We start from the raw sequence: 26,407 nt of genomic DNA on the forward strand, positions 1-26,407 counted from the left end.
CTTTTGTGTAGAATATTATGAATTTCATGACATTTAAATATTTTACATAATTTTTAATGGCTTTCTGGTATTTTCTATCAAATTAATTAACCCCCTGTCATCGATCATTTATGTTAAAAATTCTTCATTAATCTAACTCATACTGACATAAGCTATCTCACAAATACATTTTCCATGCTGACATAAACTAGCTCCCAAATAAATTTTGCTAGATCCTTTGATCTTTTTTAATCCTGTATTCTTAAATTTGGAGTTGGTCGGTCAAGAAGGTATGCCATGTTTTGAAAGCTTTGGATGAGTATTACTGGTTTGCCTGTCACACAGCAAAATACACAGCACTTCCCGAAGTCTTACTGTTGATTATACTAATGATTAAAAATTTACTTATTTTTAAGTGGTGTAAAATTTTAACAGTATGTTTTGAAATATTGGTCATTTGTGTTTCTTTTCTGAATTGCCTGTTTGTCATTTTCTATAGCACTTCTCTGTTTTTATGTTTCTAAGAAACAGTAATCTCTTTACAAAATGATTTTTGCAGCTTAAGGCTGCGCACTTTTATGATAAGTTTTTGAAATGTATTCATCATTTGGAATTGTATCTCCTTTCTCAAACCAGCTTTGTTACCTATTTTATTATTAATTTTTCGTTTACTACTTCTCCTATTGACAAGTTTTTAGTTTGGCCTTCCTTAAGTTTGTTAAAACGTAGCGCAGTTCTTCTAGGAACTCAACAATTAAAACATGAATCACCATTGAGTCTCCCCATCCCCCCTTCCTTTCCCTTTCTCCTGTATCTAATTAGATTCCAGTCTGATAAATTTTTATTTCACAGTGTCTTCTACCTCTGTCTCTTCTTTTCCTTTTCCCAATTTCCTTTTTTTAGGTTTCACTTTATAGGGAGTTAGTGAACTGTGAGCTTCCGTCCTTTAGTAGGAAGTGTTTTCCCTTTTCAATTCCATTTTAAAAAATATTGTCAAGTTTGACCTTTTTTTAACTTGTTCAAATAACAAGAAGTGCCTTTTGAGTTATGTTCTTCTAACTTACAACCTGATATTTTATTGTGTTTACTTATTCATAACCTTTTATTCAGTCAGATATATTTCTTTGTCCTCTATGTGTAGATGTCTTGTGCTTTCCCACTTCTAAACCTTAGCTTATGGTGTTTTTTCTTTCTGGAATCCTTGCTTCCTAAATTCTGTTTAAGCTAATCGTACCAATTTTACTAATCCATTAAGTCTCAACTGGCAGCTCATCTCTTCTGTGAAACTTTCTCTGGTTACCTGTTACTGGAAATTATCTGTCCCTTCATAGAACCCTTCCAGCACTTACCTTAAACCAAATTTCAATGAAATGTATTTTTTATATACTGTAGTTTACTGTATTATAGTTACTTGTGTTTCTGGTTTTCTTTTAATTATTTATATGTAATGATTTTGTATTGTTATTCCAATATGTTTATATACACTATTGTGAAAAGGGTAGGTGTTATTGTACATTTAGAGCTTGTGAACAAATTCAGGTAGGGCACAAAGCTAAAAAGCAATGTTAGTATATCTTTTGTCTTTTAAGTTTTTAGGAAAGTCATTGCACATTCAGAGTACAATTCATTTTATATAGAGCTTTGGGGATAGAGTAGTTTAGGATGGTTAATTTTCCTACACAGCAATGGTAACTTAAAACAGTTTACCAGAAGTGTAGGTACACATTTAAGTTATGTAATAGATACTTTCAATAAAGCATTTGTTCTAAACTCTGACATTTGATTATATCATTATCACAAAGATGCAGTGAAGTGTGTGTAGGTTTATGACTTCATGAGCATATTTTCTGTAAAAATCATTACTTAATAATTTTAGTCAGGCTTTGTTTCAGGTAGTTTTGTTTTCCTACATGTAACCGTTAGCATCTTTTTTTCCCCACTCTGTCCCTGGAATGTCCAGCAATGAACACATGACTCTGGTTTTCTTCATTAGTAACCCTGTGGACCATGGACATCTCACTTACATTATTTTTAATGGAATTTGAAGCATGAGTCTTCCTCCATCACCAATTGACAACATTGTATTGGAATGTTGGAAAATACATCTTAAATACTATAAGTTCTTTGAAAACGACATGTGGTAGTGTATGGAAGGATCAGCTTTTTTTTGTATATCTGGTACATAGTAACTACATGATGAATAAAGAAATGAGTTGTGTTGAACTGTGAAAAAAATCTCTTCTCATACGTTGTGTTCTGTAGATTGAATCAGTTTGAATTTGTCTTTGCTAATGGTTAGATTCAGGTTCTGCATATTTGGCAATAATACCATATAAATGTCACTTGAGCTCTTAAGCAGGAATTCTGGAAGGTAGACTAGATGAGACTCCATAGGACAAGACATAGAAACTAGTCATGCCCACTCGGTTGAGGCAGGTATTTAGGAAGAGATCCACTTGCTATTAATAGAAGAAAGATTTCCTAGGCAAGAAGTAGTTGGGGTAGATGGAGTAAGTGGATCACGTTCCATCAGGGAGACTATGTGTGTCCAAGCATTTAGAGATGTCTTCTGAGCAAGATCTATAGGTCTGGCAACCTCTTGCGGGAGACCCACCTAATGGCCTGGGATTCAAGGATAGGACTTCAGTCCCTGGGATAGACTGATAATGTTAGGACAGGACTCTAGGGGCTAGGTCACTAAGGTATTAGTAATCTCTGAATTAAGGCAAGGACTCGGTTCTTAAGATGGCACAACGTCAGAACTGAAACAACTAAGCAGGTTTGATGTGGAACAGGATCCATTTCTTTATTTGAGAGCACCTTGGATCCTTGTTTAGGAATGGGAATACACCTACAGGTGGCCTCACCTATATGGCAGAAATGTGTAGGGAAGGGAGCCTGTCAATTCACAAGTAATTAAAGGGTTATGTATATATTACTACCCTTTAAAATAACTATCAAAATTCTTAATGTTTAAATTCACCCACACCTCTCTCCCCCCCCCGCCAAACTCCAAACAAATATACGATTTGAGTGAGATAAATGTATTTATATGTTTGAGATGGGGATTATTTTCAGTACTGTGAAATTGTATCCTTTGGATATAACCTAAAGATTGTATGTATCATGTTGCATTATTATCTTCTCTCTTACTCTTTTTATTAGGGTTAGTCTTTCTGAACATTTTTACTGTTTATTACTGTCTGGATTTGGGACATGGGAAAATCACTCTTGGGATAATGGGGATAAAATACATAGACCTTAGATAAGAGCAAATAGATTTTTATGTTTTTACTTTTATCCCCCTTTATGACCCATGCTAAAGGTTCCCAGGCGTGAGATTTCTGGTTTATTTCCCCTTTATTTGTAGAGTTTAATTCATACTGTCTATAGTATGCATGCATAATAACGTGTGTGTGACACACACAAACATTTCTACACATACGCAGGCTTACTTGTCATAGTGTTATTTGTAATTGTAAAAGATCCAGAATAAAATAAATGTCAATCAGCGGGTTAATGTCTAGAAAAAAATTAATGTACATTTGTGCAATGCAACACTGCAGCTTTCAGAAAAGAATTAAGGTATTCTCTAGGACATACTGTAGATTGACTAAAAATCATGTGAAAATAGAATGGTGCAGAACTGTGCATAAGTAACATAAAATACAATAGATACATAGAAATATATATGTGCATTTAGGTTTTTTCCAATTTTTTTTTATTCCAGTGAAATACACCTAAGATTTGCCAACTTAACCGTTTTTACGTGTACAGTTCAGTTGTGTTAAATACATTCATAATTTTGTGTGGTCATCACCATCATCTCCAGAACTTTATTCATCTTTTAAAACTGTAACTCTAATGAAATAAATAAGACATGGGTATGCATTGTTGGGCTTAGAAAATATGGTTAGTAATATTCTAAGAACTTTGTACAGTGACAGATGATAGCTAGATTTATTGTGGTGATCATATTGTAAAATGTATAAATATTGACTCATTACATTATACTCCTGAAACTGTTATAAAATTGCCATACTTCAATAAAAACAGAAACGTAAACTCTACCCATTAAACGGTAACTCCCTATTTCTGTTTTCCCTAGCCTCTGGCAACCACTTTCTGTTTCTGATTTTGACTAAGTACTTTATTTAAGTGGAGTCATATAGTATTTGTCTTTTGTGACTGGCTTCTTTTACTTAACATAATGTCCTCAAGGTTCATGTTTTAGATTATGACATAATTTCCTTCCTTTTTAAGGCTGAATAATATTCCATTGTGTGTATGTACCACATGTGCTTATCCATTCATCCATCAATGGATACTTGGGTTGCTTCCAAGTTTGAGCTATTGTGAATAATGTTGCTGTTATGGTGGGTGTACAAATAACTTTTTGAGACCCTGCTTTCAGTTCTTTTGGGTATATACTTCTATGTATAATTGGCTGATCATATCATAATTCTATTTTTAATTTTTTGAGGAACTGACATTGTCTCCCACAATGGCTATACCATTTTATATTTCCATCAACAGTTCACAAGAGTTCTCATTTCTCCACATCCTCTCCAAGAATTATTTTCTCTTTTTTTGATAGTAGCCATCTTAATAGGTGTGGGCCTCTATTTCATTGTAGTTTTGATGTGCATTTCCCTAATGACTAGTGATACTGAGCATCTCTTCCCGTCTTTAATGGCCATTTGCATATCTTCTTTGGAGAAATGTCTATTCAAATTATTTGACAATTTTTAAATCAGGTTCTTTGTTTTGTTGAGTTTTAGTAGTTCTTTATATATTCTGGTTATTAATAGCTTATCCAGATATATGATTTGTAAATATTTTCTCCCATTCTGTGAGTTGGCTTTTACTCTTTACCTAACATTGAGTGGTTTTGGTACCCTTGTCAAAATCATTAAACCATGTATGTGAGGGTTTGTTTCTAGGCTCTCTGTTGTATCCCACCAGTCTGTATGTTTGCTTTCATGCCAGCACCACACTGTTGTCATAGTGTAGCTTTGTAATAAGTTTTGAAGTCAAGAAGTGTCAGTCTTCCAGTGTTGCTTTTTTTTTTTTTTTTAAAGATTGTTCTGGTCATTTGAGATCCTTTTGAGATTCCCTATGAACTAGAGAATGGGTTTTTCTATTTCTGCAAAACAGATCATTGGGATTTTGATAGAGATTGCTTTGAATCTGTAGGTTGCTTTGGGGAGTATTGACATCTTAACAGTATTAACTCCAATCCATGAACATAGAACGGTTTCCATTTATTTATTTCTTTAATTTCATACACATTGCTTTGTTTATATGACATATAAGGAATGAGTAGTAGTGTTTGTCTCTTAGGAAAGTAGATTGTAGATTGCAAGGGTGTGCAAGTCTTCATTGTATAACTTCAGTCACCTTTTGAATTTTAGGCCATGTGAATGTATTACTTATCTTGTAAAGAAAAGTAACATTTTGCCACCTCTCTTCAGACACACGTGCATGCATACACACTCATGCACACTTGTGTGCACACACAATACTGAGAAAATGGCTGTTACTCCAAAGAGTGAGCACAGAAACAAGACTTATTAGGAGGAGCCAAAATCAAGAGTACAGTTATAAAGAATGAATGCATGAAATGATGATGTTTTTAAGTGACTTTAAATTTATCTGCCTGTAAAGAGGATCTGGTGCAGTAGATGACTGAACACGTAGTAAATGATAGCCTTACTTGCCATGCTTAGGAGTTTGGATTTTAAATTGTTGGTTAATGAGGGTCACTAAAGATCAGAGATTAAACAAGGAAGTAATGGGATTCTATTTATATTATAAGAATTACTGTGGTTATAGTATTGGAATAGTGTGGGATGGTTCAACAGACAGGATGTGAGCCACATCTGTGGCTTAATATTTTCTACTAAGTTACAAAAAATGGGTAATGAAATTAATTTTTATATATCTAATATGTTATTTCATCATGTAATCAATATAACATTATAAGTGAGATATTTTATATGCTGTTTTCATTCTAAATCTTCACATCTTCACAATCTTGTGGATATTTTTTGCTTACTGCACATTTTATTTTTGACTACTGTATTTTATATGCTCAGCTACATGAGAGTATTGGCTACCATGTTAAGATGGTGTAAATATAGAGAATCAGTCAGGGTGTAGTCAGGAGACAGTATCTATTCTTCTAGTAATTGGAACAGGAAAATTTAATGTGAAGAATTATTCATTATTAAAGAGTCCTTAACTATTTGTCATTCAGGAATCGCAAATTAAGACAACAATAAGATAACAACTGTAAACCTATTAGAATGGCTGAAATCCAAAAACCTGACAAGGTTACAAAGCTGTCAAAGTTACAAAGCATCAGTAACTTTTATTCATCACTGGTGGGAATGCAAAATGTTGTATCGACTTTGGAAGACAGCTTGGCAGGGTTTTTTGTTTTTTGTTTTTTTTCTTTTACAAAGCTAAACATAGTTTTATCATATGATTCAATAATCATCCTCCTAGATGTTTACATAACTCATTTGGAAATTATGTCTGCACAAAATGCTGCATGTGAATGTGTATAGCAGCTTTATTCCTAACTGCCAAGAAATGGTGACCAAGATGTCCATCATTAGGTAAGTGGATGACAAAATGTGATACATTCATACAATGGAATATTATTTAGAAATAAAAAGAAATTAGCTATTCAGTCATTAAAGGACATGGATGAATCTTAAATGTATATTGTTAAAGATACACTCTGAAGAGGCTGCATACTGTGATTTAATTATATGACTCTCTGTAAAAGCCAAAACTGTAGTTACGATGAAAGAATTCATTGTTTGTCAAAAAGAAGTGGGAGGGTTGAATGGAAGAAGTACAGGGATTTTTTAAGATGGCGAAAACTCTTCTATGTGATACCATATTGTACATACATGACACTGTGCATTTGTTAAAACCCATTGAGCTTCATGGAAAAAGTGAATTTTATAAGTATAGATTTTATAAAGTCATTTAGGAGGTTAGGTGGATACCAGGATGGACTGTAGAATGTAACAAAGCAGTCTACCTCTGTTTGAAGCGTTTGAAACAATGTCACTGAAGGGAATTGGGCAGAAGTTGCTGACTTGAGTAACTTTGGAAATGAATCTGTAAGACTAAAATCAAAGAAACTACATTGTGTATGTAAGCACTGTAATCTAGTTAATAATATTGTTTCTGCTAGGGTATGATTGAACAGTTCTAATACTGCTATGCTTGTATGCCAGTGGGTGCCAGGTTTGTCACTGTTGGGGTGGGACCGTATCGAATAGTAAGGGGAAGATGCATTCATACGGTAATGGAATAAAGTTGTAGATACTAGTATGAATTTATATTTATCTTAATATAGATAATAGATTGTTAAAATACAGCAATATTTATAGTTACTTGTATATATATGGGACATTTATTTCTTTGTCTGCTTAAGAGCCTAGAAGCAAGGACAGTCAGTATCAAGGAGCAAAATCTAGTGCCCAGATCTTCATCTCTAATATCATTCTCCAATAAAAGGAACCAGAGCTCCTTGGAGTATTGGCTGGCTCCAAAAATTGAGGAAGGGAATATACAAGATGAGCCTGCAGAGTATTGTGCTGCCAGAAGGTAACCAGTAAGACACACACATACACATACACACGCAGATGGGTATATGTGAAATGGATGCAGAAGCCAACTAAACGATCTCCCAACGGCCAGAGCTGAAACAGGTTGATCAACAGAACTGTGTTGAATTATAACTCAAAGTATAAAATAAATTTTGATGAGTCCACATTAGTTTAAATGATTGAATGAATGAGAACAGACAAATCTCCCATATGAAAAAATTCTAAATATGTGTAAGTACTCCCCTGTGAAAGAGGTGGAGAATAACTCCCCAACCCTTAAATGTGGGATGTAAGTAGTGTCCTTCTTCCAATGGTACAGTGTGGAAAGGGGTGGAAAAGTAACTTTACAGTGGAGAAACCTGACAAACACCACCTCAAGTCAACTGATTAAGGTCAACTTTCACAGTGATAAATCATGTTGATAGTGTATACCTTTGATATGAGGTGAAAAAAAATAACACTTTCTCTCTTACCTCTTCCTCTCCAAACCCTTAATCCCAGTGTAGTGATAAGAAAAACCCATCAGACAAAACCCAGTTGAGAAACATTCTGTATAACACTTGACCAGAAATCCTCACTACTGTCAGAGTCACCAGAAAACCAAAGAAAGCCTGTCAAAGCCAAGAGGAGCTTAGAGAGACATGGCATAAATGTAATATGGTATCCTGGGTGGGATCCTGGAGCAGAAAAAAGGTCATTAGGCAAAACTAAGAAAATCTAAATTAAGTAGGGACTTTTCGTTAATCTTTCAATATTAGTTCACTAACTGTAACAAATATACCACACAAATGGTAAAGAGTTAATAGTAGGGTAAGTGGATGTGATGTATGGGGGAATTTCTGTACCGTCTTTACAGTTTTTTGGTAATTCTAAAACTGTCCTAAAAATAACTTACTTAAAAATAAATAGTAAATTTATTATGTATAAATCCCCACACACATAAATGGTTGTAAGACTCTTAACCAAGAGGAGTTGAAAGAGTACTATGAAGAACACAAGAATAGAAAGTGAAGGGGGATGTACAGCTACAATAAGTAGGGAGGGGAGCCCCTACATACCATACTTTGTAGTATTCCTCCAGTGCCCTCTAGTTACAACGCTGAACACCGCAGCAGATAACAAAAATGTTTACAGGTCCAGCTCCAGGATCACAATGTGGGACAAACAAGGGTAGATGAGGAGATGAGGGATAAATTGATAAGTTGATAACTGAAACAGGCTATTTTGAGAATAAATTAAATCCCTCAAAAGAGAGTATAAAGATTGAGAAGAAAAGTTGTTGAGTAGAGACCTAAGGTAACCCTAATAGGTAAGAAATATAGGGAGGGGAAAAGATATCTGAAAGTAAAGGATGAAATCATGTGGCCTATTGATAGAGTTTCAAGACATGTCTATTACATTTAGCAACACTATTTTCATTGGTAAGTTTGATGAAGCAGGAACTGTGATGAGTTTACATATGAATGCAGTTTATGGGAATAATAATAGTGATTGCAGGCGAGTCTATCAAATTACACTTGGCTGAAAGGTTAGATATAGATAAGGTGGTAGCTAGTGTTGACTTTTTTTAAAAAAAATTGGGGGCATGGGATGAGGTGTTAATTGAAGAGTGTAAATTCCATCAGAAGCAGGAATGTTTTAGTTTATTGTTATATTTCTAGTACCTAGAACAGTCTTAAATATGTTCAATGTATATTTGTTGCATGACTGGATAAAAAAATACTTGAGGACTTATATAGAGCAGTCGAATATGCAACATTTCCAAGTAATGTTTTATTGAAAAAGGTTTCTGGGGAAATAGTATTGAGGAAGGTATAAAGAAGAAGTTGTCAAAGAAGATGTGATTGAAATCTTCAGCATTGGCATTATTGTTGTGCAAAACACTCATTTTAAAAAAATTTCATGTCTTATATAAATTACACTTTGCTGTTTGCAGTTTGTATTTCTGAAAACAAATTGTAAAGCTTCCTTTGGTCAGGAGTTACACCTCTTAACCTGTAATAGTGCTAAGTACTTTTCACAGGATGAAACATAATTCAGATACTCCGCATAAAGCAAAGTGTACCTGTATTTAATTTAATTTTTTTCTTCGTCTTTTTATTCAGTCTACAAATAAGAAACCTCGAAAATCTCCAGGAGAGAAGAGTAGAATTGAAGCTACTGTTAGAGGAACAGGCCGTGGAAGAGCTAATGGGCATCCTCAACAGAATGGTGAAGGGGAGCCTGTTACGCTATTTGAAGTGGTGAAATTGGGGAAAAGTGCAATGCAGGTAAATTTTAAGTGTTTTGTTTTATTTACAAAGCAGTACCATCAGTAATACATGTGGAACCTGTTAAGTGACATATATTCTTGCTGATTGTGTCATTAAGAAATTTATCTTTAAAATTTTCCTTTGTGTTACTTATTTATAGCATCAGGAAAGGCATTTTTCTAATGGTAAAATGCACTTCAGATTACAGTGTACTGCATAAAATGACTTGTGTATAATAGCTGCCTGAGAGAATTTTTATTGCCTTAATATATTTTTTTAGAATCTGACTTAATATAAGTAACATATGTGTACTGAAGAATATTTCAAAGAAGAAAGGGTATAAAAAAAGGATTCTTAAGCAGTGAACTAGGAGTAACCACAATTAATACTCCACGATTATTTTGGGTGTGTATGTGATCTTTTATAACCTTCTTATTCTCTCTTCTCTCTCCTAATTCACTTAACAAATACTATTAAATATTCTGCAAGAGCACAAAATTATTGGCTTCTTACTAATTCATTGTAAGGATAAACCATAATTATTTTACTATTCTTTTAATGCATCTTTACTTTTTTTTACTGTTACAGAATTTATTCATTATTTATGTTTACTTCTCTACCTCTTTTTTTCATTTTAAAACACTAGAGGTAGGGGTGCCTGCGTGGCTCAGTCGTTAAGAGTATGCTTTCGATTCAGTTCGTGATCCCAGAATCCTGGAATCGAGTCCCACATTGGGCTCCCTGCTCAGCGGGGAGCCTGCTTCTCCCTCTCCAGCATCCTCTGTTTGTGTTTCCTCTCTTGCTCTCTCTGTCAAATAAAATAAAATCTTTAAAAATAAAAACACTAGAGCTAAAATTATTTGGTGAAAGGGTGTTTCTTAACTGTGTGATACATAAATGTATTACTCTCCAAAAAATTTTACTAGTATATCTTTCACCAGAAGTGTGCCTAGCAACTGGATACTTTATATTTAGGAATTAATTGGTAACATAAGTGAAAATTCAGTTCATTCTTTTCTTTCTTTCTGTCTTTTTTTCTTTCTTTCTTTCTTTCGTTCTTTCATTTTTCCCTCCCACCTTCCCTCCCTCCCTTCATTCTGATTTATGTATGTATGTATATATGTATTATGTATTCATTTATTTATTGGGGGGGCAGACAGAGGGAGAGTGAGAGAAGTCCAAGCAGACTCCGCACTGATCATGTAACCTGATTCAGTGCTTGTCTCACAGCTCTGAGATCACAATCTGAGCTGAAACCAAGAGTTGGAGGCTCAACAGAGTGTACCACCCAGGGGCCCCTGTAATTTATTATTTTAATCTGCATTTCTTTGGTCACCAGTGATTGATAAAAGTTAAAAATTTGTATTCTCTATTTATTTGCTCATTTTTGTTAGTCCATTTTCAGTTTCTTTAAAATTTAGGTAATTTATGAAACAGATTTACTTTTAGAATTTTTCATTAGTATACTTTTTATTTTTTAACCTGTATTTCCTTTTGCATTCCTTAAGGGAGTTCAGTTTACTGCTTTTTATGTATGTTACCGGATTGATATATTCAGGGGTCTTGGAATTTGTGTGGGAAGGGAGGGAGGTGGGGCAATGTGAGGATGCTAATGGTAAAAGAAATACAAAATTTCCAGTTATTTGAAGCAGTGGACGGAGTGTAAGTTACAGAAGTATAATTTAAAAATTATGACCCTTAGCCACAAAGCTTGACAGTTTTTTTGTTTTTTTTTTTATAATTTTTTTTTTATTATGTTAGTCACCATACAGTACATCCGTGGTTTCTGATGTGAAGTTCGATGATTCATCAGTTGCATATAACACCCAGTGCACCATGCAATACGTGCCCTCCTTACTACCCATCACCGGTCTATCCCATTCCCCCACCCACCCCGAAGCCCTCAGTTTGTTTCTCAGAGTCCATAGTCTGTCATGCATTCCCCCTTCTGATTACCCCCCCCTTCTTCATCCTTTTATACTTTAGTAGAAAAATTGTTACCAAGCTACAGGTATTTTATTTTTGAGGTCTACTTCATGGCTTTCCACCTTTAGGTGGAAACACAAGCAGAAAAATGAAGGAAGTTTATTTTTTATTTTTATTTTATTATTTTTAAAAAGATTTATTTATTTATTCATTTTAGAGAGAGAGAGAGTGTGTGTGCTAGCATGAGCAGGGGGAGGGGCAGAGGGAGAGAATCCTCAAACAGACTTCTGCTGAGTGGAAAGCCTGACATGGGGCTTGATCCCAGGACCCTGAGATCATGACCTGGGCTGAAACCAAGAGTCAGATGCTTAACTGACTGAGCCACTCAGGCACCCCAAGGAAATTTATTTTTATGTATGAATTTAAGCATTGCATTTCAGTACTTTGCTTTCATTTTTTCATGTAAAAGTTTATTTTGTAAGGTATTTGTGTGTATAAAAGTAATTTTAATGTATATTCTATTAAAGCTCAATTCCACCTTTTTTAAAAAGATGAAAAATATCTTTAATATTTAATATGAACAAAATCTGGTCTAGTATTTGAAACAAAACAATGACTAATAAAAGTTTTTTCTTTTTTGTCCATTGTATTCTCTGTTCTTCATTCAGATTAGTCTTCCCTAATGCTATTTCATACTATCACTTATTGCTTAAATTTTTTTGGATCCACATTTTATGCAAGGTAAAGATAAGTAGTTCAGATCCTAGTGCTTTTCATTATTTGGTTTTAACCTATGTTTTCAACTTTTTCTCTCTTCTTCTGTTGAACTGTGCCCCAAACATTTTCTACTTCACTATAATTTTTACTATTCATGCTATATTTTTGTTTCCTAGCTATATTCAAATCTATGAAGTTCTCTCTATATTTTTTCATTCAGCATTCTATTATGGGCATATTTTTTTTCCCCCTGTGACTTTACCTTGTAATTCTTAATGTTTTTATACTGTTTTCTAACATGGGTGGGCCATAACTTATTTAAACAGTTTTTATTTGGGCTGGTTTATTCTTAAAAGAAGTAAGATATAAACTACACTACTAAAACTAGTTTATTGTTCATATAAACTAGACTAGTTTTATTCTATTAAAAATAGTACTTCTTTGAATACTCAGCTATCCGTCTAAAATGTATATGTGGGAGTGTTTTTGTAACATAAATTCCTGAAAGTAATTTCTGAGTAAAGGGAATGCATGTTTAAAAAATTGATGTTTGTTCTATTGAAGGTGGCACACTAATCTCACTGTTTATTACCTCCTCCTTTCAAACATAAAGTAATGATAGATAAAATATTAAAAAGAGAATACAATGAGTTTATAAACTAAAACTTTCTGTGCTTAAAGTTTAAGATAATCTACAGTGAAGAAGAGGATTGGATTTAGCATAGAGAAGCAGGTACTTGTAGCCAAGAATTTGGTTCTTGTACGTTAAAAGGACTAAAACTGCTTCATGAAACGTAGAGGAATAGAATTAGGCTTATTACTTTATGAAACCAGGGCCAAACATTAGTCTCCATACTAGTAAAGGAGACTGAAGAAAGCCACTGATAACTGCTGCATAAGATAAAGCTTATGTTTAGGGTGATCATATATCACAGGTTACCTTTGAGACTCCCAGTTTATGCTTATTGTTTATCTAGTTATTAATAGAGTCTCTGTTAATACTCGAGAGGGTCTTCGTTTGAATAATAACTTAGTCTAAAACTTTGTTTATGGGAAATCAAGGGTTGAGGATAGGGAGAAGACAGACATAGTTCTTAAAACCAGGACCCAAATTGAAATGTCTGCTTAACTAAGTTGGTGACTGGGCCTATAAAAATTCACAATATTATCTTAGAGCAGGGAGTTCTAAACCCGCGTTATATAATCTAGTTCTGCAGTGGAGTGACCAGGATGAGCAGAGATAATCACAAAACTTTAGATGGGGAGGGATGCATAATAAAAGAAATAAACAGCATATTTAAGGTGCTGGAGAGATGAAAGAAGAAATTATATCTGGCACAAACAAGGGGATAAATTTAATAAATTAGTTTTACTGAGGGAAAAAAGAAACTATAGTAGATGCCATCAAAGGGAGAATATAAGAATTGACATTCATTAGGCATTCATTTAGAATGTAGTCCAGAGAAATAAAGAAGTAAGTATGAAAGAGCAGCTGCATGACTTTGGTATGGATTGAAGGGTTCCAAAATATGCCAGAGGAAGAAATCAAAGGGAATAGAAGAGACATGTTTTTGAAGAGATAATTTTGGAAAAATTTCTCAGACATATTTCCTTAGATCCAGAGTTCTCAGGAGTGAGCAGGTAAGTAAAAATAATTACCTAGTTTTTAATAGTACAGTATAATAGTAAGTAAAAATAATTACCTAGTTTTTAATAGTACAGTATAACTGCAGAACATGAGGGTTAAAAGAAAATCTTAAAATATTTCGTCAAGGAATACTTGATCCTATTGTATGACTACAGTGCTAATGATGTTGAAATACACAAAATAAATTCCCCTTCTAAATTATACTTACAAGTCCTTTTAAGATGCGATAAGGAGGAAATATGCAGAGTTGATGTGTGAATGTTAGTGAAAGTACTGTTAGTAAAAATACTGGGGCTAGCTAAAGCATTACTTGGATAAATATACAGTCTTAAATGTATTAATATTAGCAAAAGCAGTATAAACTAGAAAAACTGCAAACCTCAAGTAATTAAGAAGAAAGAAAAGTAATTAGGAAGAAAGGGATAATTAAAGTAGAAATGGAAATTATACAGAGAAAGAAATTGTAGAAAAGGTCAACTAAAAAAAAATATTAGCAATTGGAGGTCAATACATTTTTAAGACCTAGAGGTTTTATCTGGATAAAGGAGATTTACTATCCAAGGGTAGTTTACTGTTAACAAATATTTTACTATAATATACCAGATAGTTGTGTTATGGAGGGGGAACCTGTCCTTATCTGAAATGATGTGAAATGTTTAGAAAAATCATTTGATAAAGTTCAGGTGATATTTGTGATTAATAATACTCTTGGTGAATTAGGAACAAGAGGAAAGTTCCTTGTCTTGGTAAGGAAGATATAAAATTATCCGTATTTACAGAATATATAATTGTCTTTGTAGAAATTTCAGGATAAAATTTTAGAACTAATGAAAGTGTTCCACAAAATTCTTAGAAAATTGACATTAAAACAAAAATCAGGGGCACCTGGGTGGCTCAGTTGTTAAGCGTCTGCCTTTGGCTCAGGTCATGATCCCAAGGTCCTGGGATTGAGCCCCACATTGGGCTCCTTGCTCCACTGGGAGCCTGCTCCTTCCTCTCTGACTCCCCCTGCTTGTGTTCCCTCTCTCCCTGGCTGTCTGTCTCTCTGTCAAATAAATAAATAAATAAATAAATAAATAAATAAATAAATAAATAAAATCTTAAAAAAAATCAGCCTTCTGTATAGCAGTAATAATCTATTAGAACATGTAACAGGAGACAAGAGCCCATTCAAATAAAGTGCTAAAGAAGAAATAATAAAATTTTGGTTGTAACATTATAAAATACTGTGTCTCACTCATCAGTGAATAACATTAAAATGGTAGAAGATAGTAAGAGTCAGTAAGGCTGTAGAGTGCCAGCTGTTGGGAGTACAAATCGCCTAACCCCTCTGGAAAAAAAATTTGGCAGTATCAAGAAAAGTTGAATGACCTGTCGATTTTTCATTCATTTGGTAAATATTTAAGGATTGCCTACACTGTGAAAGCGACCTTTTTCTTTGTTATTTCGTTTTTCTTTTCTTTTTTTTCTTCTTTTTTCTTTCTTTTCTGAGAGTAGTTTGAAGAAAAGCAATTCAATTCCTAGACATAACCTCTAGAGAAATTTTTGTGTATATAAAGGAGGCAAATACAAGAATTTTTATTGCTGTTTTGTTTATAATAGCGACAAAATAAAGAAGAACCTAAATGCATATGAATAGGATAATTGATAAATAAAATGGTATATTGAAACACTTAAATTTTCTGTAGTGATTGAAACTGAGTGAACTAGAGCTCTAGGTACTGTTATGAGTATATTTCAGAAATGCATTTTATTTTATTTTATTTATTTATTTTTTTAAATTTTATTTATTTATTTGACAGAGATAGAGACAGCCAGCGAGAGAGGGAACACAAGCAGGGGGAGTGGGAGAGGAAGAAGCAGGCTCATAGCAGAGGAGCCTGATGTGGGGCTCGATCCCACAACACCAGGATCACGCCCTGAGCCGAAGGCAGACACTTAACCGCTGTGCCACCCAGGTGCCCCAGAAATGCATTTTAAAGGACAAAGCAAGCTACAGAATAATACATTGTACCACTTTTATAAAGTGTAAACACACAAGATAACTTAAAATCAAGTTTATTATATTGTTTACTTAGAGAACGGGATCAGAGAGGGGGTATGTGGGGTGCTACAACTTGAAACTGAAAAAGAAGCAAAAAGAGACAAGTATGGTCATAAAACATTAAATGTTGTTGAAGCTGGGCGCTCTTTAACTTGTCTGTCTTGTTTATTTTATTATCTGAAAAAGAAATAGATAGGTGTTTCTGAAATGCTTCCCCAAACGAGGTCGTCTTTAGTCAATATGTTTGGAAAATGACTACATCCCTTCTCCTTTGAAGAGGTACAAAATGTGAAGGCTTTGATAAGGTTTGGATTAAAGAACCTGATTTCTTTTGTTTATTTCTTTTGTTTAAACCCTTGATTCCTACAACTATTTATGGCTTTTCTGTCTTCTTGTCTTTTCTCCCTATCAGAATTGTAAAGGATCAGTTTCACTAGCTAAAACAGGTACTTATGCACTGCCAATAATCAGAGGCTATATATTCAGGACTAAAACCACAGTTCTGTCTTCATGGAATACAGTCTCATGGGAAACAGATGTTATGGAATACTTTAGTAAGAAGATATACAGGGTGGGTTGAAAACATGAAAAATTCACTTAGGCCTGTCTAGAGGACAGGATCATGAAAGGCTTGCCTAAATAGATAAAACTTGAACTGAGACTTGAAAGTTGAATGGAAATTAGCTAGGCAGCAGTAGAGTATTTCTTATTGTAGAAACAAGACATGTAAAGATGAGATCTATACCTCTTACTGTAGAGGGCTATGATAGTGTAGTAAAAATAGAGCTAAGAGAAAGGTTAGATTCTGAACATTGAGTGTTCTGATAGGGAAAAAGACAACGTGTAAAGATGAGATCTATACCTCTTACTGTAAAGGGCTATGATACTGTAGTAGAAATAGAGCTAAGAGAAAGGTTAGATTCTGAATATTGAGTGTTTTGATAGGGAAAAAAGACAAGAAGACAGAAAAGTCATAAATAGTTGTAGAAATCAAGGGTTTGTGGAATGCTGAGTAAACAAAAGAAATCAGGTTCTTTAATCCAAACCTTATCAAAGCCTTCGCATTTTGTACCTCTCCACAGGGGAAGGGATGTAGTAATTATACAAATGACTACAGAAGACCTTTTTGTGAAATTGATGGCATTTTAGAAAGAAAAGGGCTTCATTGATGAATATTAGCATTTTTAGAAATATTTTTCCGGATGCAGTTTAGATAATAATTTGAAGGTTGTAGGGCTGGAATCAGGCTTCTTTTACTGATTCAGTTTTATACTGATCCAATTAGGAAGAAACACATGTTTAAATTTTTAGAGTGTCAGTGAAGATGAGAAGGTAGTGACAGAGTCTACAAATATTAAGGCTATGGAGTGATTCTGAGTGATTCTGAAAGATGAGAAAGAGGAAGGAATCTGAGGTGATTTCTAGTTTGACTTGGTGGTGTTCACCAAAAGAAAATTTGCATGAGCATAGGTGTTGGAGGATGGATATGGGGAATAATTTGGTTTGGACATTTTGACTTTTAGATACGTGACACTGAATACATGTTGAATTTTGGAACATTCATGTTGTTTACTTAATTTAACTGGTATTTGTTGTTGTAGTTATGAGCTTAGTAAGCATTTAAATGAACTGTAATCCATTGGCATTTGAATTTTGTATCCTCAGATATCAACTAAAAAAGTTGGGTTATAGTTTATTCATTCAAAAATTCATTAAAAGCCTGTTGTTCCAGGCATCAGGTTAGGTGCAAGAGATACAGATGAGTTCATAGACTTTCTAATCATGGGAGGTTAAGGAAAGCCTCCATACTAATCAAGTGATCTGTTAATATACCATCATGAACCATTGATTAATACTAATTGTCTTCGTGTACTACTAGTACTAATAACTTCTGTGAATAGGAGTTGGAGTTAGACTATAAATGAGCTATATCTAATGACACAATTTAGTCTTCTGTTTGCTTTTGATAGGTAACTCTGAAGGGAAAACTGGTTTTGTTCTTTTCAATATGACTGGAAAAAGATATAGGTATCTTAGGGGATAGTCTGTGATCAATCAGTCTCTCTCCCTGAGAGAGGAAGCTTTGTTCTGTTATAAAGGAAACTTGAACTTTTAAAGGACATTGATTTCTTCTAGTCCCCAACTTACAAATGGGGTTGTTGCCAAATCTTGACATATAAAATACAGAGGAATTCTTCCTCAGGATTTAGCTGGGCACATTTTACTCCACAACTACACCAAAGAAAGTGAAAAAGCACCTGTGAGTGTTTTTAAATCTACCTGTTAACTTGTGTTTGAACTCTCAGTTATATAAGGACTTCGCAGGAATTGATACATTACTGAGTCATTAATGAAATGGATAAAAGTGTTTCATAATAACATTTGAATTTCTAAATGTTCATTGCAATGCTTAAAAGGTTTAATAAGTATTAAAATGGCTGAAGAATGTCTAAGAAGTATGAGTAATTATAAAAGAAATTCTAATGAGATATTAGGGGAGAGAACAAGTATATCATTGACCGAAATGAATATGGCTAAGATGGCCAGAAAATATTGAAGGATGGAAGTGTCACAATGAAGATGAGGAGTGTAGAGTAAAACCTTATAGAATGCAGCAGATATAAATACTTGAATTAATCAACATATGAGTATAATATAAGAAATATGTGTTTATAGCTGTGACCACTGCAGTGTAAGATATTGGGTACAGGATTGAAAATTGTATGATAAAATACTAAAACATTTTGATTTTTAATATCATAATGAAAAATTAAACATGTAGATTAAGTTTAGCTGAAGTAGAAAACTATAAATAGTAGGTGTTTAAACAGGACAGAAGTTTATTTCTCTCATATATAAAATACTTCAGCAGCTATATATTTTGATGTCACTCAGAAATGAATTTTGTAGCTGCGGGCAACACAATTGTAGACACTCACCCATGCAGCATACCTTGGGTCCTGTTCCAAAGCCCTATGAGTATCTTTCTACCCTGTCCAGTTCTCATTTCCCTGTATTGACCCTGGTGGGGATTATGGACTAATGGTGACAGTCAGCCACATCACATTTCCCATGTTCCATGAATGAGCTGATCATTTAGGGGTGGGGGTGGAAGGGGAGGAGTGCTACTGGTGCCAGGCACTGGGCTCTTGAGGTGAACTCTCCATGCTGGACCTCAGTTCCTACAGATGAAGGCATGCATGAGTGGCCACAAGAGTGGCTAGAGTCTGGTAATGCCTAGCAAGCGTACCTTTGTGGCCATTGATTGCCTGTACAAAGCCAGATGTGACAGAAATGGTGTTTGAAGGCCCACTAGTACAACCAGATGTTATTGTGCTGGTGGATGAACCTGATGGGCATCCATGATTTGGAAAAGGAAGACTTGATTCTGCAACACAGTACCCTTGTTGCAAAAGCATCGCTGCCAGGATGCCTTTGCCTTTTAAACTCAGACTGGGAAGCTGAGCTGCAGTGGCTCTTTTGTGACTGTTACATGATATATTCCATGTACATGCTGGTGGTACACTGCAGGCAGCTTACTCTCTATATTAAACAGCAGTAAAAGACCTCTTGGAAGATCCTTGATGAGATGGACATTGCTAGGTCTGCCTGTTTTGAGAGGAGGGTTAGGGATGAATTACTCTACCAGAATGATAGCCTTCCCAATATGCACTTCTGTAGAGGGTCATCCCCTGCTGGTAATTTTTACATGGATAAGAAATCCACTCTCACCCATTTGACAACTAGCCGCAGTGTTATCGTTGTGGTGGTCCTAGTGGTCATTGTTGGTAACATTGATATCCTGGTGATCACAGTCAGTAGGAAGAAGGGGAAGGTAGGAATCAAGGACTGGGGGAGTTAAATATATAGTCCAGCATAGGTCCCCTGGGTGGGTAAGAGGATAGGATTCAGGACCGATTCTTGGCCCAAGGCATGTACTTCCTCTACCACCATTCTTCCTTCTCTCCCTGCCCCCTCTTTCTGAACAGTTGTGGTTCCAGGGCGATCTCTGTTTTTGGCTTTATTCCCATCCTCTTTTGAAGAATTATTCTAATATTCCTTTTTCCTCTTGGTCCAGAAAAAAGTAATCTGACTGTAAAGTAAAGGCAGACACAGGAGGTTTTCATTTAATGGTATCTTTGATTATGTTTAAAATAAAATGTTAAGATGACATCCAGGATCATTTAAAAGTGATAGAATACCTTTTGAAGGCTTAAATGAAATTAGGTGAGGAATAGTGCTTTTCTTTTTTGAGTTTAAGTTACTTTTATTGGCTATATCTCATTACAGAGGAAAGATTAGCAACTTAATCCTGAATTATCTACTAGTTCATTGTGGTCTTCTTGATGAGCAGAGAATTTGGCTTTATTTGGACTTGCATAATAGCCATATTACTCTCTGTTATACCGCCACCAAATCTGCTTCTCACTTAAAGGGGATCTTATTTTAGTGGCCTAAACACATTTTTTTTTTTGAAAGCAGACTTTTCAGAAACTGTTAGTGTTTATTCTTTAGCTCACTCTTATTACAGCTGATATTAGTAATGTCCTCTTGTGTAAAAATGTTTGTACATATTTGGTCTTCGGTAATTTGGGAGACTTTCTTAATATAACAAATTTAATGGAATTTAATAAAATATGAAGAAGACATAAGGCAAAAGAACTTGTGTCAGACTGTGCCCCCCCAAAACCTAGTCAGCTTTTTCTTTCTTTCTTTCTTTTTTTTTTTTTTTTTATCCTGGAGGAGGTTGTACATAAGAGGCAAATAAAGTAAATAGAACTTTATAAATACTAATTGGATGAATGAAATAGTTACATCAATCAAGGTATTATCAAACCAAGGCATGTACCTTAGAATCACATCTTAATTTGATTTTTAGAAATGTTCAGATTTTATAGCCCATGAATTTCAATAGAAATGATTATATTTTTATACAGTAATCATTGCTGATCCCTTTTAGTGATTTAGCTGAAGTACCTTTAAACTCCTGCATTGTTCAAGTGCCATGGTCATGTCTCATCATATGCATATTTTAAATTGAGATTTGGAACTGGTCCAGGCAGGACACTTCACAGTCAGCTTAGTCCTTAAAACTCTTTGATTATTTGAGAAGAGTAAGGAAGTTCTAAACATAAATTTCATTTCTCCCAGTTTTTTTGTGTTTGATTATATAGTATTTGAATTAAGTTTTTTTTAAAGTATTTTAGTCCTGATTTCCTCCACTTTCTTAGAATGAAAAGTAATATATAGAATATACAAAATGTTTCAGGACAGAAGATAGAAATTGCTTATTTCATTTCATAGTTAATTGAAAGTCTTCAAATGATAGGTTAATATTTACTTAGAAATGGGTTTTGGGTTTTGTTTGATGGTTTTTACATGTCTCTCTGAAATTAACTTTGTGGATGTTTTAACCTGTTTTCAAAAATTCTAGCAGCTACATAATGTAGCTATAAAAATTAAATTTCAAATACTGGTGGCTTATCGTGATAGACGTTAATTTCTCATTTTCTGACCATTCTATACCATAGTTAGTGGTACCCATCTTCCATTCATATGATTCAGGGATCACGCTCCTTCCATTTTCTGGTCCTTTTTTCCTCTAGAGCCTCAGTGTTGTTTGCATTCAGTGGGTGGAAGGGGAGAGAGAATGGAGTAGTACCTACTTCTTAGAAGCTTTTGGACCCTTTGTTTACATTCCATTGATGGGAACTTACTGCATACGAAGGTTATCTGGGTAATGTCCATGGCTGGGTACTTGCTTTCCCATTTTAGTACACACTGTGGAATGGAGAACACAACTTTGCATGCCACAGTTACTTTTAGATAATTAGAGCAAAAATATGCAGTACATATTTTTATTTTAGTTTTTTCATTAGACAGAACATTATAAAAGCTGTTGGTTAGTGCTAGGACAAGAGCATTAATTGCCTATAAATTATTTATAACTGAAATCCTAAAGGAAGTTAGGAACTCTAATTAGGAATTATCACAGCCTCTATTCAGTTATATTTAAAGGTAACTACTACTATTTTTCACATGTTTAGCTTTAGGAAAGATACATTGTTGTATTGTTCCAGTACTTGTTGATGTCAAGCTATGGCTTTAACTTGGGTGTTTCAGATATTATTAATTTTCTTCATGATATCCCCTAATCTTCCAAAGGTATCATCCACAGTTATATCATCTTTTATACAGATGGTCAAGGGCTGATCAAGTAAGTAAAGATATGACTGCTACTATCTGTATGTATATATTTGATCATATATATCAATATAATAGTTTTATAAAGTCAGTTTTAGGAAAAAATGGCCTTTATGTACATACTTGTATGTGTTTGTGTTATTGTTTATAATTGTGTAAGTATATGAGATATGGTGTTTTCTTAGTTTCATTATCAAAGAGGGGACCTAACTTATTTTAATGCTTCTGGCTAAAATACCTTACTTACACTTTCAGTAATAACTGAAATACAGAAAACATGCTTGAATAAAGGTATTGAGGTATCAATGAGATTTCTCCTTTATTCACCACAGTAAATTTAGATTGAGTGTGCTTGTACAATTTCTTACTCTGTATCCTAACTTTAATCATATGTAAAGTAGAATCCTTCCCCCCCACCAAAAAAATTTTACAATTTCTTTTCAAACTGCTGAAGAAAATTATATATACATGTTGATACAATTCTTTATTATTTTATAGGTTTTGGTCCTAAGCCTTTGAGATAGGAGGGCAGAGGAGATTCGTTTCCTTCTGGTGAGGACCTTTGATCTAGTACAGGATTTCTTTTCTTTTCTTTCTTTTTTTTTTTTTTTTTAAAGATTTAATTTATTTATTTGACAGAGAGAGACAGCCAGCGAGAGAGGGAACACAAGCAGGGGGAGTGGGAGAGGAAGAAGCAGGCTCCCAGCAGAAGAGCCTGACATGGGGCTCGGTCCCAGAACGCTGGGATCATGCCCTGAGCCGAAGGCAGATTGCTTAACGACTGCGGCACCCAGGCGCCCCTAGTACAGGATTTCTTAACTTGGAGTCAGTGCTGGAATTATTGGCAGGCATGAATATAAATGAGGAGAAAAGTAAAAGATTTGGAGCTGATTTTAAAGAAATAAGAGGAAGCCACTCCAGGATGTTTAAAAGGACTGTTAATGACATTGAAGACTAAATTTGTAGCAATATCACTTCATGTAACTGTTGATTTTCTTCCTGGAGCTCTGTAACCAAATATTAGAAATAATGAATTTATTGTTCAGTAAAAAGAACAAAAATATAAGTTGTGATTGGTTCAAGGAACGCCTTTTCAGTAGTTATAGTCCTTTGAGGGTTCTGAATTAGTTGAAACAAGACAAAGACTGATCTGGCATAGATAATCTCAGGAAAATATTTGTAGATGTTGTGCTGTTTTCAGCATAATTAGGGTAGGATATGAATGTCTCTTAACTGGCTGCAGAAAGGACTCAACTGAGCATACTTCAAGAAAAGTAAAAACCCCGTATCCCCTCTTAGAACTCCAACCTTCACCCATCACACAGAGATACTTACCTTGTTATATTCTTTGCTAGCTTCTCCTTGTAAACTCTCACCATCTTGTGACATTAAACTTGATTGTGCTTACGTCTTCTCTTTCTATCCATTTTAAATAGATCTGACATATATTTTTAAAAGACTTTTAAAAATTTTTGTTTATTTCCCAGAGAGAGAGAGAGAGAGGGCACACAAACAGGGGGAACACCAGGCAGAGGGAGAAGGAGGCTGCCCTCTGTGCAAGGAGCCCAATACTGGACTCAATCCCAGGACTCTGGGATCATGACCTGAGACGAAGGCAGATGCTTAACCGACTGAGCCACCTAGGTGTCCCAGATCTGACAAATATTAACCTATATTTTTACTAAGATATATATATATATATATATATAAAGATTGGTTTTATTTATTTACTTAAATAGAGAAAGAGAGCACAAGCAGACAGAGGAGCAGAGGGGGAGAGAGAGAGAGAGAATCCTAAGTAGACCTTGTGCTGGGTGCAGAGCCTGACATGGGGCTTGATCCCACAACCCTGAGATCAAGACCTGAGCCAGAATCAAGAGTCGGACATTTAACTGACTGAGCCACCCAGCTGCCCCTATTTTATTCCATATTTCAACAAGGAAGAGTATCGTTTATGGGACTAAATGGGGTTGTTACGTCTGATATGATAGGAACTCATTTATCTATTATATCCATAGCCTAATTTTGTTTTTCATGAGTATACCACTATTTTGTAATTTAGGTATCTTGATTTCAGATGACACATTAACGAGAAATCTTCAATGCTTTGAAACGGGTTTTGCCAACTTTATGAGAACAACTCATGCACTAACAGCAAGAAAGGCATAGTTATACTACAATTGTCATAATCTGTGTCATCATATTCACCCATAGTTCTTTTTTTAAAAAAAATTTATTTAAATTTAATTTATTTAACATACTGTATTATTAGTTTCAGAGGTAGTATTCAGTGATTCATCAGTTGTATACAACGGCCAGTGCTCATTACTTCAAGCACCCTGCTTAGCCCATCACCCAATTACCCGATTCCCCTACCCAACTCCCCTCCAGCAACCCTGTTTGTTCCCTATAGTTAAGAGTCTCTTGTGGTTTGCCTCCCTCTCTGTTCTCCTCTTATTTTATTTTTCCTACCCTTCCCCTGTGTTCATGTTTTGTTTCTTAATTCCACATATGAATGCAGTCATATGGTATTTATCTTTCTCTAACTTATTTCGCTTAGCATGATACCCTCTAGTTCCATCCACCTTGTTCGAAATGGCAAGATTTCACTCTTTATGATGGCTGAGGAATACTCTATTGTGTAAATATACCACATCTTCTTCATACATTCATCTGTCAATGGACATCTGCGCTCTTTCCATATTTTAGCTATTGTGGCCATTGCTGCTATAAACGCTTGGGGTGAAGGTGCCCCTTTGAATCATTATGTTTGTATCCTTTGGAAAAATACTTAGTAGTACAGTTGCTGGGTTGTCGAGTGGCTCTATTTTTAATTTCTTGAGGAATCTCCATACTGTTTTCCAGAGTGGCTGCACCAGCTTGTATTCCCACCAACAGTGTAAAGGGGTTTCCCTTCCTTCACATTCTCACCAACATCTGTTGTTTCCTTAGTTGTTGATTTTAGCCATTCTGAACGATGTGAGGTGGTATCTCGTTGTGGTTTTGATTTGTATTTCCCTTATGCCAAGTGATGTTGAGAATTTTTTCATATGTCTCTTGGCCATTTGTGTATCTTCTTTGCAGAAATGTCTGTTCATGTCTTCTGCCCATTTCTTTTTTTCTTTTCTTTTCTTTCTTTCTTTTTTTTTTTTTAAATCCCTGTAATACCACTCTCTTCTGCCCATTTCTTTACCGATTTTTTATTTTTTGGGTGTTGAGTTTGATAACTTCTTAAAGATTTTAGATACTAGCCCTTTATCTGATAAGACATTGGCAAATATCGTCTTCCATTCTGTCAGTTATCTTTTGGTTTTGTTGACTGTTTCCTTTGTGGTGCAAAAGCCTTTTATCTTGGTGAAGTCCCAATAGTTCATTTTTGCTTTTGTTTCCTTTTCCTTTGATGACTTGTCTAACGGGAAGATGCTGTGGCAAAGGTCAAAAAGGTTGCTGCCTTTGTTCTCCTCTAGGATTTTGATGGATTCCTGTCTCACATTTAGGTTATTCATCCATTTGAGTTTATTTTTGTATATTAAGAAAATGGTCCAGTTTCATTCCTCTGCATGTGGCTGTCCAGTTTTCCTAACACCATTTGTTGAAGAGACTGTTCTTTTTTCTATTGGATATTCTTTCCTGCTTTGTTGAAGATTAGTTGACCATAGAGTTGAGGGTCCATTTCTGGGTTCTCTATTCTGTTCCATTGATCTGTGTGTCCTTTTTTGTCCCAATACCGTAGTGTCTTGATGATTATAGCTTTCAGTATACCTTGAAGTCTGAAATTGTGATGCCACCAGCTTTGGTTTTCTTTTTCAACTTTCCTTTGGCTATTTGCAGGCAGCTTCCCTATTGTGATGCTTGGGACCTCTCCCACCCTTGGGCACCCCCGTTCTTTTTGTGATCCTAGGGATCCTGAGCCCACGCGGTCCCATCTGGGATTCTGCCCCACTCGCACCCTGAGCACTTTTAAGGCCAACTTCTAAATGTTTGAATTTTGTGCTCCACTGCTTAT

The 26,407-nt window shown here is 34.9% G+C and overlaps 1 protein-coding gene across 6 annotated transcripts in view; it reads left to right on the forward strand.

Moving 5' to 3' along the window:
- The window catches only part of STAG1 (stromal antigen 1), a 414,808-nt gene that overhangs the window by 134,832 nt on the left and 253,569 nt on the right, over positions 1 to 26,407 (forward strand). For 5 of the 6 annotated variants that reach the window (XM_011231800.3, XM_011231799.3, XM_034661958.1 and 2 more), the window contains one exon: positions 9,716 to 9,880. In XM_011231800.3, the coding sequence (XP_011230102.1) occupies positions 9,716 to 9,880 (165 nt within the window). Of the gene's footprint in view, positions 1 to 6,489; positions 6,603 to 9,715; positions 9,881 to 26,407 lie in introns of all 6 variants that reach the window. The other variant, XM_034661959.1, reaches the window with a different exon arrangement.

The sequence above is a fragment of the Ailuropoda melanoleuca genome, chromosome 6 (genome assembly GCF_002007445.2).
Source record: "Ailuropoda melanoleuca isolate Jingjing chromosome 6, ASM200744v2, whole genome shotgun sequence".
In the NCBI taxonomy this organism is placed as follows: domain Eukaryota; kingdom Metazoa; phylum Chordata; class Mammalia; order Carnivora; family Ursidae; genus Ailuropoda; species Ailuropoda melanoleuca.